Source organism: Eretmochelys imbricata, chromosome 3 (genome assembly GCF_965152235.1).
Source record: "Eretmochelys imbricata isolate rEreImb1 chromosome 3, rEreImb1.hap1, whole genome shotgun sequence".
NCBI lineage: Eukaryota > Metazoa > Chordata > Testudines > Cheloniidae > Eretmochelys > Eretmochelys imbricata.
Genome location: NC_135574.1, coordinates 159996656 through 160009203, shown reverse-complemented (window position 1 = coordinate 160009203; position 12548 = coordinate 159996656). Strand labels below are relative to the sequence as shown.

Below are 12548 nucleotides of genomic sequence, written 5' to 3'. Positions count from 1 at the left end.
ACAAGCATGTAGGGACAAAATCAGAAAGGTGAAATAACAAAATGAGTTACACCTAGCAAGGGACATAAAAGGCATTAAGAAGAGGTTCTTTAAATATATTAGGAGCAAGAGAAAGATGAAGGAAAGTATAGGTCCTCTACTTGGTGGGGAAGGAGAGCTAATAACTGATGCCATCAAGAAGGCTGAGGTGTTTAATGCCTATTTTGCTTTAGTCTTCACTAAAAAGGTTTATGGTGACCGGATATTCAACACAATATTAAGAACAAGGGGGAAGGAACACAAAGCAAAATAGGGAAAGAACAGGGTAAAGAATATTTAGATAAGTTAGATCAGTGGTTCTCAACCTATTTACCATTGTGGGCCGCAGCTATGTGCCAGTTGGGCTGCATGTGGCCCATGGGTTGCTGGTTGAGAACCACTGAGTTAGATGTGTTCAAGTTGTCAGGGTCTGATAAAATTCATCCTAGGGTCCTTAAGGAACTAACTGAAGCAATCTCAGAATGGAGGACAGTTGAGGTCCCAGAGGACTGGAGAAAGGCAAACATAATACCCATCTTTAAAAGGGAACAGAGTGGATCCAGGGAATTGTAGAACCAGTCAGCCTAACTTTGATATCTGGAAAGATACCGGAGCAAATTATTAAGCAACCAGGTTGTAATCACCTGAAGGATAGTAGGATTATAAGAAATATGCAGCATAGATTTGTTAAGAACAAATCATTTCAAACTAACCTAATTTACTTCTTGACAGGATTACTGGCCTAGCGGATGGGGGAAGCAGTAGATGTGGTATATCTTGATTTTTAGTAAGGCTTCTGACACAGTCCCACATGACAGTCTCATAAGGAAATTAGGGAAATGTGGTCTAGATGACATTACTCTGAGGTGCGTGCACAGCTGGCTGAAAGAACATACTCAGAGTGTAGTTATCAATGGTTTGCTGTCAGGCTGGGAGGGCTTATCTAGAGAGGTCCTGCAGGGGTGAGGCCTGGATCTACTACTATCTAATATTTTCATTAATGACTTGGACAATGGAGAGGAGAATCCACTTATAAAATTTGCAGATGACATCAAACCAGCGAGGAGGAGTTAGAATTTTGGAGGACAGGATTAGAATTCGAAATGACCTTGAGAAAGTAGAGAATAGGTCTGAAATCAACAAGATGAATTTTAACAAAGACAATTGCAAAGTACTTCACTTAAGAAGGAAATGCACAATTACACAACGGGAAGTAACTGGAAAGGTCATGATGCTGCTGAAAAGGATCGGGGTGGGGTATAGTGGATCACAGATTGAATGAGTCCACAGTGTGATGCAGCTGTGAAAAACCCTAATATTCTAGGGCAGGGGCGGGCAAACTTTTAGGCTCAAGGGCCGCATCGGGGTGTGAAACTGTATGGAGGGCCAGGTAGGGAAGGCTGTGCCCCCCCCAAACAGCCTGGCCCTCGTCCCCTATCCAACCCCTTCCACTTCCCGCCCCCTAACTGCCCCCCTCAGAACCACCGACCCATCCAGTGCCCCCCCAGAAGCTCTGCCCTATCCAACTATCCCCTGTTCCCCGTCCCGACCGCGCACCCCAGAACCTCCACTCAATCCAGCTGCCCCCTAACTGCCCCCCGGGACCAGCCCCCTTACCATGCTGCTCTGAGTGGCATGTTGCCCAGCCGGGGCCAGACACGCTGCCGTGTTGCCCTGCAGGAGTGCGCAGCCCCGCTGCCCAGAGCGCTGCATCACTGGAGGTTTTTAAGAACAGGCTGGACCAACACCTGTCAGGGATGGTCTAGGTTTACTAAGTCCTTCTACAGCATAGGGGGCTGGATTTGACGACTTCTCAAGGTCCCTTCTAGCCCTACGTTTCTATGAACTTAAATATTTGTATCAAGGGACTAATGGTAATATAAAATTTGAGTTAATACTCAGTCATATAAATGAAGATATTATCTAAGCTCCCATGGCTGGAGAGCGCAATTATTTTACTTGATCTTGTTCCTAAAGTTGCTATTATAGATGTCTGTAACCTCATGTCTACACAGGGATAAAAGACCTGTAGCATGGCCATGGCCAGCCTTGAATCACGGGGCTTGGGCTGCAGAGCTAAAAATACTGTCAATATTCAGGCTCGGACTGCAGAGTCCCAGCTGAGCCCGCAGGTCTACAGAGCAATTTTTCAGCCCTGGAACCTGAGCCCTGCAAGCCTGAGTCAGCTGACCCGGGCCAGGCATGGTTTTTTTTATCCCTGTGTAGACATACCCCTATTCCCACCATTCCTCACGATCTGCTGGCTTTCCTCAGGACCATTCCTGACTGCAACTTGTATCTGGGTTTACTTCTGGTGCAGCTTTCTCATCTAGGTGATCCAGGGTAGGTACTGTTTCCTTCCCAATGACTATACCCCAGTAACTTTACCACAGCGCAATTGATGATTCAAATGGAGTAACTTTAAAACATTATATATATTTTAAAGAACAAATAGAGGAAAATCAGTTGAAAAGTCTACCTAACATATCTTGTCTTACACTTGGCAAGAGTTAAACTAGGTAGGTTCACTTTGGATTAGCTTTATTAAAGTAAGTCTTGCATTTCTAGAGAGCACTCCCCCCGTCCCCCTCAAACAGGCTACGCAGACAAAAGGGTCATAGAAAAGCATCCTTCTTGAAGTTTTCCCTTGGTCCTTCAGGGCACAACTGTACATTTCGGGCTTCTTTCATGTGCTTGGCTTATCATCATACCAAACACCCACAGTGGTGTTCCCCTTAGTCTGTCCCTGAATTCTTTCAGGACTGTGTTCAGTTCCGTAGCTATGTAGTTCCAGTTCTTGTTTTACAGTCCCACTTCTACTTGTCTCTGCAAATAAGAATACTTGTCTGTCCTCCCCACCCAAAAAGTTGTCTACTCTTTTACTGACTATACTGATGTTTTGGCCATGGTTGGAGGAGTCACCCTGAAACCAGCTGCTTCTGCTTTATCTAATCAGAATCTTGGAGGGATTACTGGGTCTGTTCTCATCTCTTATTTGAATTGTAAGTGCAGTTTTATGCCAATTGTAACTTTTTCACATTCCTTTCTTGTGAAGTTTTTGTCAAGGCTGAAGCATTATGCAAAGAATATGGTGAAACCAAAGGGCCTGGGACTACTGCCAAACCCTCTGGCCACCTCTTCTTTAGGAAACTAGGAAGTCTGGTTAAGAATACCCTAGAAAAATGCCAGAGAGAAAATGGATTCATGTAAGTATATATTTCCTACTTGGTTTTTTTTTTAAATCCTTCATTTATTATTAATTTTAAGGTTAGATTGTTTTTTGTAAAGTTTAGAATCTTGCCCTTACTAAAGAATTTGCTTCAGTGTATTAAAGAAACTGGAAGAGTGTCTACGTTCTGCATGTGTATGTAATATAAGTAAACTTTGAATCTTGTCTTTGCTTGTGACTTTCCTAAACTTAGCCATTGTTTTTATAGGACCTAAATAAAAACCTATATTTGTACTTTCTTTGCTGGCTTTTCTAAAGTTAATCTATAACATTGCCTGAGCTGTGTGGCCTCGCTAATTGCCAAGTGCACCAAAGTAACTATGGTAAATGGGGCATTCAGTTAACTGATTTATCAACTTACTCTTGAAGGGACATCAACTTTTAAATCTAGTGAGTTCAGAATAGTTACAAGAACTACACCAGCCCTTGAATCCCCTTGCCAATCATAGAACACAAGTGGTGTCAAGTAACACAATAAACTAAAAATAGAGAAATTTATTTTGCTAATCTTCAGTTACATGGATTGTATTTCTAACTTGTAACAGTAGTATATAAAGAGATTCATAGAAGTCTGATGGCATGTCCCTTCAACAAAACACACAGTCAGATGCCCAGGGCCTGTTCCCTGAGATGTTGTTTATGCCATACTGCTGACAGAGCAATAGTCACAGAACTCTGCTTGAGCATAAACACGATATGTGTTGAGCATAAGATAAGTGGCAGTTTCTATTGTGTGGTGTGGCTTTGCAAAAGATTTTGATATAAAATACTGTGTTTCAGGTTTTGTAATCTAGCAGGGCTCTCTGGTGGTTGCAGTGTTGCCAGCATCAATGCATGCTGGCATGCCAAACATCTGACTTGAGGGAGATTGAGGAAAATTGTTGCATCTGCCTCTTCCCCTTTCTCCTATAGCAGTTTAAGTATCTGTAAATTGAAACAACATCATTTATCTCTGCTTCCACCAAAACAAAGGGGAGAAAACCAATCTGTTACCAGATGGAAATGACTAAAGTAGTCACTGGGGAGGAGGAAGCACAAATGGGAAATTGTCTGTTCTTGTGAAGCATCAGGGAAACCTGCTGAACTGAATGCCTTTTCATAATACCAGCATTAAGATTCTTAAATAAAATGGGACCACTTCAGCAGTAATAGTGTGATGCCTTTGGGAGTGGCCAGATTACTCCCGAAAGTGAAGAAAGATAAACTAATTGCAAATCCTTGTTTACTGTGTTTTTAAAATATTAAATTCTGTCTTAGTTACTTTCAGAAAGTGCCACCTGAGGCTCCTCAGCTGGAGCTGAAGGCGAACTATGGCCTGGTAGAGCCCATCCTTTTTGAATTTCCTGCCTTGCATGCACACTGGACCCCTGAAACACTGGCTGCATTTGATCTCACCAAGAGGCCAAAGGATGACAGTGTAAGAATATTTTACTTAACATTGTTCCTCCTCTCCCTCACATCAAATTTATCCCACACATAGTAGAGAGTTGGCATGCTGCTTTTCCACCACCGCCCTCTGCCCTATCCTGCTCAATAGAGCAAACACGGAGGAAGGATGGTCTTGTGGTGTAGGCTCTATGCAGGGGAATTGGGAAACCTGGGTTCTATTCCTGGTTCTACTATGTGACTAGGCAAGTCACTGAACCTCTCTGTGCCATAGTGTCCCCAGCGGTGAATCTGAAGTAATGCTGTCACATCTCAGGGGTGTTGAGGTTAAATTCAGTGAAGTTGGTGAGGTACTGAGGTACTATAGAAGCTAATGCCATGGGACAGTGTAATGTAATTAAATAAATACACATTGTATATGTGGGCACAGAATGTTAATGCATCTGCTTTTAGTAGCTTGAGGTATTGCTAAACAGCATCATAGGACAATATCCTTCTGCCAGTCCTTACTATTTTGCCTTTTTATAGCACGCTTCATTTAAGCTTTGTCACTCCCCTGTGAGGTAGAGGTAGATGGTGGAATTCCCCCTTCAAAAAAGCACACATTGAGTCAGTCATAGGTCAACAATCCAAGCTCCCAGCACCTTCTCTCCTCATGGAACAATTTCTGTTAATCCAGAGCCTAGAAGCTCCATTGTTTCCTAGTTGTCTTTGGCTCATGTAATGACATTTACCTTCTTTGTAAAGCACTTTGTCTCTGAATGAAAAGTGCTAGATAGGACTTAGGTGGTGGTATTATTATTCTGCCTGTCTCCATTTCTTAAGGGAGAATTTAAGGGTCATGTCATTAAGAAGGCAATGGCCTTCAAACTAGCTGCAGCTGTACTTCTAAAGTAGGTGCAGTAAGTTGGATGAACTTAGTTTAGTCCAGTCTCTGCTTTCCATTTCAAGCCATCATAAAATACAGCAGATTTAACATTTTTGTGTTGGAGAAGCCAGAACGCCCTGAGCTGAGAGAATAGAGAAGACTAGTGGACAATAATATCTAAACTCTGCATGGTCTTGCTGCTGAAACCTATAATATGGACATTGTGTGAAACCCATGACTCTTTTAATTAATCTTTTTCAAACTCTTTTCTTGTCTGCAGGCTAAACCAAAACCAGAGGAAGAAGTGAAACCTATGAAAGAACCAGATATAAAGCCTCAAAAAGACAGTGGATGCCAGATCTCTTAAACACCACAAGTGCTTTGAATTCCTTCTACAAGTTGTATTTAATGAACTCTGGGGCATTCATTTCAGATCCCCTTTTCTAATTCTTCTTAATCCTAAAGTTTAATTTTACTGATTTATGTTTAGTAAAAGTCTCTTAATTGAGAATGTGGCTGGATTTATAAATGAAATTATTTATAGCCATGCTTTTTTTGTTTGTTTGTTTTAGTTGGGACCTCAGAATGAGCTCATGCTTATAGAAAGTGTTTTTTAAATTTAGGTGGTGGTCTCAGGCTAGCTTCTATACAGAGAATAGCATACTGAAGTTAGTATTTCCCACCATAGGAAAGGGTGGTAAAATTAAGGATATGGTTTCTTTCCATGAGATTTAATTCTTTACCTACTACTTAGTGTCATGTGCCCAGAACAAAAAAGATACAAATGGAAATTTGCCAGAAGCAGTCTTCTAGTCATGGTTGTTCCAAAGGCTTAAAACCCTGACTCATTCCCATTCTCTTGTTTCTGATAAATAAGAAAAGTAATTCTCATTTGAGCTTTATCCATGTGAAAACTTCTATAGTGAAGTCACTTCACTATACTTCAGAAGCAGAATTTCTCCATAATCTAAATGCAGTTTATACGCAGTTGAAACAACTGGACACTCCATTCTACTTCACTTTAAATCAGGTTTCCCTATACCCAAGTTCATAGTAACCTGCTTCTGCCGAAGCTTGTTTATTTTATCCAACTGCTTACTTTTAAGCCTTTTAATCTCAAACTGGGAGTCTGCTGGTGGCATGGGAGAATGAGGCAGCAAGTAAGTGGAAAAAATCTTAAAATGAATATATCATGATGTCAGACTTCCAGACTTTTTCCGAATTTAATACTGTGCAAGGTCCAGAATGATTGAATTATGGGTACTTAAAATTCAGTGGCTTCATAGAACTCGGGTGAATGCATTTAGCTGTAATTAATGTGCTGTATTTTCAGTTGGGTAATGTCAATGGTATCATAGACAATGAGTATTGTTGGTGTTTTAGCCCAAAGGAGACCCATCTCTAGATCTCCTTTTTCTCAAACAAATGGCATCTTCTCCCAGCTTCCTTAATGGCTATCTGAAAACAGCACCTTGATAAAGAGCAGTTGTTGAAAAAATGACCCCAGGCAAGACTGAGGCTGATTGGAAGAGGGAAGTGCTCTGAAGAACTTGTTCTTTCTATAGCTTTCCCCACTGTTGAGGACTTATGCTCTCAGACAAGTTAGTTTGCAGCCTTGGTGTCCTATGGGCATTCAGCAGTAATGTGTTCAATACAACTGTGACAACGAAAACTTCTATTTTCATTTGTAACTGGTCAGAAGATTGTCTGGCACACACAACTAGTCACAGTGATCCTTGTGTATATGTATGTCTTCCAGGCTTGAGCTTTGCAAGTCATTACACCTAGGAGTGAAGCTACACACCTTGAAAAAGCCTCAGCTGATGATAAACACAGCAACCCATATGGTTAGCATCGCAGGTTACAAGGAAAGTATGCTCCAGTGCTCTGCTGTCTCCATTCAGTACAGAGTCCAGTTCAGTGACTCTGTCTTGATATTAAAAATCTTCTGTGGAACTGGATGTAGCTACCTGGCAGATCGTGACTTTCCACAACAGCTGGAGCAAAGAAGCTGCTGGTCAATAATAGGCAATTTATGAAGTTGGGAAACTGAACTTTCACAGAAACTGGACTGGACCAGGCAGCTCATTGCTACAAGACATATGAATGATTGTGGTGCTAACCAGTATGGACAGATCAGATGCAAAACTCTTTTCAATTTCATAGAATATCAGGGTTGGAAGGGACCTCAAGAGGTCATCTAGTCCAACCCCCTGCTCAAAGCAGGACCAATCCCCAATTTTTGCCCCAGATCCCTAAATGGCCTCTCAGGGATTGAACTCACAACCCTGGGTTTAGCAGGCCAATGCTCAAACCAATGAGCTATCTGTCCCCCTTTTTCCTTTAAGTTTACCTTTCTCCTAATCAGTTCAATACACATGTCCCTATAAACTAATCAAACTATTTCTCCCATGGGTTGTGAAGGACAAGATCATTTCTGTTTTTAACTATTTGAGGTGTTTAGGTGTTTGGGGAGGGGGGCAGGGCTGAAAGTAGCTGGATAGATATTTCTCTCTCAAAACTTCTCCACTTTTTTTTTTTTTTTTTTTTTCTTGTTGCATCCCAAGTTTTGAAGGAAGGGAGCTGAGTATGTTTGGCCAAAGTTTCACCAAGTGTTGATTTACTGATGAGAAACTTCTGGTCTCCTGCATAATTATAGGGGCCATTTTAGGATCTCCCATACTGGTAGTGGTGATGGAGTTGAAGGTGGAGGATGGGGGTAGGAAGTAGGACAAATATGTGGTGTTGCCAAAAATTCAATTATTTTAAAGTATATTCTATCCTTACAATTACGTGGCTTTCATTTTACTGAAGGATAAGCTGATTAGCTCCATGTTCCCAGTCCTAAGTTTGCAGTATGTACTGTTACTCTTTTTTATTCTTAATAACCTGTATCGAGGCATTTTTCTACTGACAATTTTATCTCCTCTAATCAAAGTTAAGATTTAATAAAACACAGTTTTCTCTTAATCCCTGCTGCTGACTATTGCACAGATTCGCCTAACTGTTTTTATTTTCTTGCACATGTGTGTTCATGATTTGTACCTGCTTTGGTGCATTTGACCGTGTGTGTGCTGTAGCATATACATTTTTTCCTAAAATCCAAATCTATAGTTTTTGTGTAACCATTGTCCAGATCTTCCCCCAAAAACCTTCCAAAAGCTTATTTTATGAACTTGCATATTTACTGGCATTTGGACCCTGGCATTGTATTATCCTCTACTTTCTGGAACTAAGTGGCTTGTTTGATTGAAATTCACTGTAAATATTTGCTGGCTGTGTACAACTCAAGTGTTAGATAATGGCATTACATAAGCCAGGCTGTAACCTTGTGCTGGTCCCAGGCTGTAGCTGTTTTCAGTAACCACAAGACGAGTAGCTTTAAAAACTGATTAAAGGAATGAGTTTGTGCTCTTAAACTTTGTTGCTTCTCAAGACTTACTTTTGTTTACTTGTATTTTAAAGCCTAGGGTATGTAGTGAGTAGTCTTGCTTGTGGGCAAGGAATATATGCAGTGTTATAGCCATGTCAGTCCTGGGATAATGAGACAAGGTGAGTGAGGTAATAGCGTTTACTGGACCATCTTCTGTTGGTGAGAGAGACAAAGCTTTTGAGCTTACACAGAGGTCTTCTTCAGAACTGGGAAAGTAAGTGTCACAGCTAAATGCTGTGACACTCTTAGTACCTTTCCCAGCCTGAAGAGCTCTGCGTAGCTTGAAAACTTCTCTCTCACCAACGGAAGTTGATCCAATAAAAGATCTTACCTCACCCACCTTGGCAAGGAATATAGACATTTTAGTCTGAAAATAAGTAGAGGATGCTATTCTGTAATGGGTGATCCTTTTGAGTTGTTATGAAGCGGGGAGATATTGTTAAGGTATTTAAATAGACACTCCATTCTTTGAGTTAACTATTCCATTTGCTCAAGCATTTAGAAAGTCTAATTGGGGGGCTTCAATCGGTCTGCACATATACATGTATATAATGCGTTTCCTTCTGCTAAGGTTTCCTTTAGTAATTTTTTAAAAGATAATGTATTTCATAAGGTGACTTTTTAATATTTATTAACATCAGCATTAGTAGGCCTCTGCTTTCTTACAATGAGGACATGGTTTTAGTGATGGCCTCTATCTGTGGGTGCAATTTTCTTTTAGTTACACCCAGAAAAAAAAAATTGATGTAAACATCTGATGTCTGACTTGATACTTGTGCTCGCACTTCACAGTGGAGGCAAAATTTGCAGCCACAAAGATGTCGGACACTAAAGTACTAGCTGAACATCAGGCTCTTGGTGTTTTTGTCCTTTTAAAATATTTAACATGAGGGCTCATAATAGCTTAATAATTAAAGCAAGACATGTCCTTTAATAGGAAAATATTCTAAACTCGTTTAATACACTTATGATGTGTCTTACTCCATGGTCCATGTTATTAGGTTAATATGAAATGTAATCATTTAGCACGTAACACTCTGTACAGCCAAAGGACTAAATCAGGTCCTTGAATGTGCATGCCCATCTCTCATGGGCTTCTGTTGGAGTCTTGTATGTGCATCCAAGTGCAGGATTTGGTCCATTTATGCATTTAGTATGACTAATTGGCTGATATACCATGACAATACAATATCTGTGCATAGTCTAGGAAAGCAAGCAGACACTTGTTTATGTACAGTATTGTATAGCCAACTTTGCACTTTAGAAATCTAATCATTCATTTTCATTACTGTACAATGTGCTTGTAAATACTCCTTTATTTTTGTTTCTGTTGTACTGATTGCTGCAGTCTGATACTAGTGAGATTTCATGGGAAAACATTAAAATTAAAATGTATTGTCCATTGTATGTATGAAATAAACTGTTAATGCAATTCTTGATATGCTTCTTCATTTCTTAACAGGCACAAATGTACATTGCATGCTTTCCAAATTCCACACTTGATTTTTTTCCCCCAGTTCTGGTGCCAACAGTGGTGAAAGCAGAAAAGTTGTAAGGATCTAACTCAGCATTTGGACTAGGATGTTAAAGTTCCTGATTAGGCTCTCAGGTTCTTACATAGCACTGATACCGAAGTGTCTCTTGGAAGCAGACAAGGTTCCAGGTTGCCTTTTATTAATCATGACACTAATGTCCTACATGACTTGGACTGTTCAGATTCTTTACACAGTAGGTTATTGGGAACCATTCTAGCGAGGTGCTTTGAAGATGTAATCTCACCCAGTTCCTGGTCTGCATCCAAATGGAGTCTGTGCTCTTGATGTGGTCATATCTAGAGCCTTCTCCCAAGATCACGAAGACCCAGTTTGGTTACTACCCAAAGTTATTGTCCTGTTTTTCCTTTTTCAATTCTGAGTTGGGGGGCGGGGGGAGAGAGCAGAGGTTTATATGCTTTTAACGTTATTACCTGCTACCTCCTGACCTATGTTCATATGGTTCATGGGGGATCTGGAGGAAGACTTTGCCCCTCTACGCTGGAGGATATTTGTGGTGATACCAAACATGGGGCTAGAAGGAATCTAAAATCTCTGAAGCTGAAGAGTTAACATAGATCCTGCTAATGCTTATTTCTTGCATTTCTACTCTGTCCCTAATGATTTTCCTTGCTGGAGGGAAATGCCAACATGAGGGGTTTTGGCATTGAAAGAACAGGATGAGAAACTTTTACGGAACATAAATTCAAGATGACTCTTAGCCTACAGGTACTGTGCAAAGCCCCTATCTTTCAGTACTCATCTTGAGATTATTTATGCCGTTTTCCTTTTTTGGTGTAAGTAGCTCACAATAGCCTCTAGGATATATTCTGATTTCACGGAGTCCCTCTCAGTGCCAGTCATGCTCTTGAGAATGTCTGTCTGCAGATTCCATCTGAGGGACCCAGGACTGTGGTCTTTCATGTGCACAATCTCTTCCCTGCTTGATATTAGTACCTTCAGGGGCTATGACCTAATATTTGAGGTGAGAGACTCACTGGTTGATCTCTGAATAGAGTAAATTGAGGAAAGAGTGGGGTACTTCACTTTTTAAAACAAACAAAAAAACTTATCAACTGCATATTTGGTCTGAAAATTATGACTGCACACTCTAGAACATGGAGTAGTTTATCATTTTTATTCTAACTTCTGTCCATCTAAAACCTGTCCCTTTTTTGGCTTTGCTTTTCAAATTTTAATTATAGTGGTAGGGAATATTTCTTTGAATAAGTTAAAATTAGTATTATTATTGAATTTGAAAATATACAGAACATTCTTAACACACTGAGAAGATAAAGAATGCCATGTGCATATGCCTAACTGATCAGGTGATTTGGTACTTCACTATTGCTATTGGGCAGGTTACTTAAGTAGGTACCTGGAGCAGGGGAAGAAATTGTACTTCCTAACTAGAAGTAGGCCTGGTTTCACCCACATCTGTAGCCTCTTCTGTTGATCCAATACCAAAGATGCCAGGTTGCATTGGTCTGTTTTATTAATTTCCTTTGATGATTGGCTAGTTCTGCTAAGAAGTTATTTAACAGTTGCTGATATATGGGCCTATTCCTCCAAACTGCCAGTAGGTGTCATACCAGTTGCAGGAAATATTTGTTTGCAGGTGCGTGTTTGGTTCCTTCACTTTGCTGGAAAAAGTAAATATTATACCTGTGACTTAGCTTTAGTAAAGTCAAAGTTCACTTCATAAATGAAGCAAAAACCAAGGGAAGCAGAATGCTGAAAAATGTCCTCTAGAAATGTGATATGCTTTAAAAACAACCAGCTTGCAGGGTTTTCAACATGCCCCCCTGGAGTATCTACTTGCAATGTCCATGTCTGTGCCCACATTCCTTTTGCCACCCCAACCAGTTGTCTTAACTGCTGAACATGCAAATAAAAAGGTCCTGCCCACAATTCAAACATAGCCCAGTCCTTTCAGATAGTTGCATCCTGGAACACTGTGTTTACCTTTCTTGACTTGCCTCCAGACCTGAGCTGCTGCAAATGCTACAGAGACTTTTCCCCCCCCCCCCCCCCATGCACAAATTACATACATGATCAAGTGTCATGGTTCTAGGTTTTTTC

General features: G+C 40.6%; 1 protein-coding gene across 5 annotated transcripts in view; it reads left to right on the top strand.

The window, feature by feature from the left end:
- Window positions 1-12548, top strand: part of BROX (BRO1 domain and CAAX motif containing) — a 493186-nt gene that overhangs the window by 17889 nt on the left and 462749 nt on the right. For 4 of the 5 annotated variants that reach the window (XM_077813718.1, XM_077813719.1, XM_077813716.1 and 1 more), the window contains exons 11-13: window positions 3074-3224; window positions 4505-4664; window positions 5782-10373. In XM_077813718.1, the coding sequence (XP_077669844.1) occupies window positions 3074-3224; window positions 4505-4664; window positions 5782-5868 (398 nt within the window). In that variant the 3' untranslated portion in view covers window positions 5869-10373. Of the gene's footprint in view, window positions 1-3073; window positions 3225-4504; window positions 4665-5781; window positions 10374-12548 lie in introns of those variants that run through there. The other variant, XR_013345715.1, reaches the window with a different exon arrangement.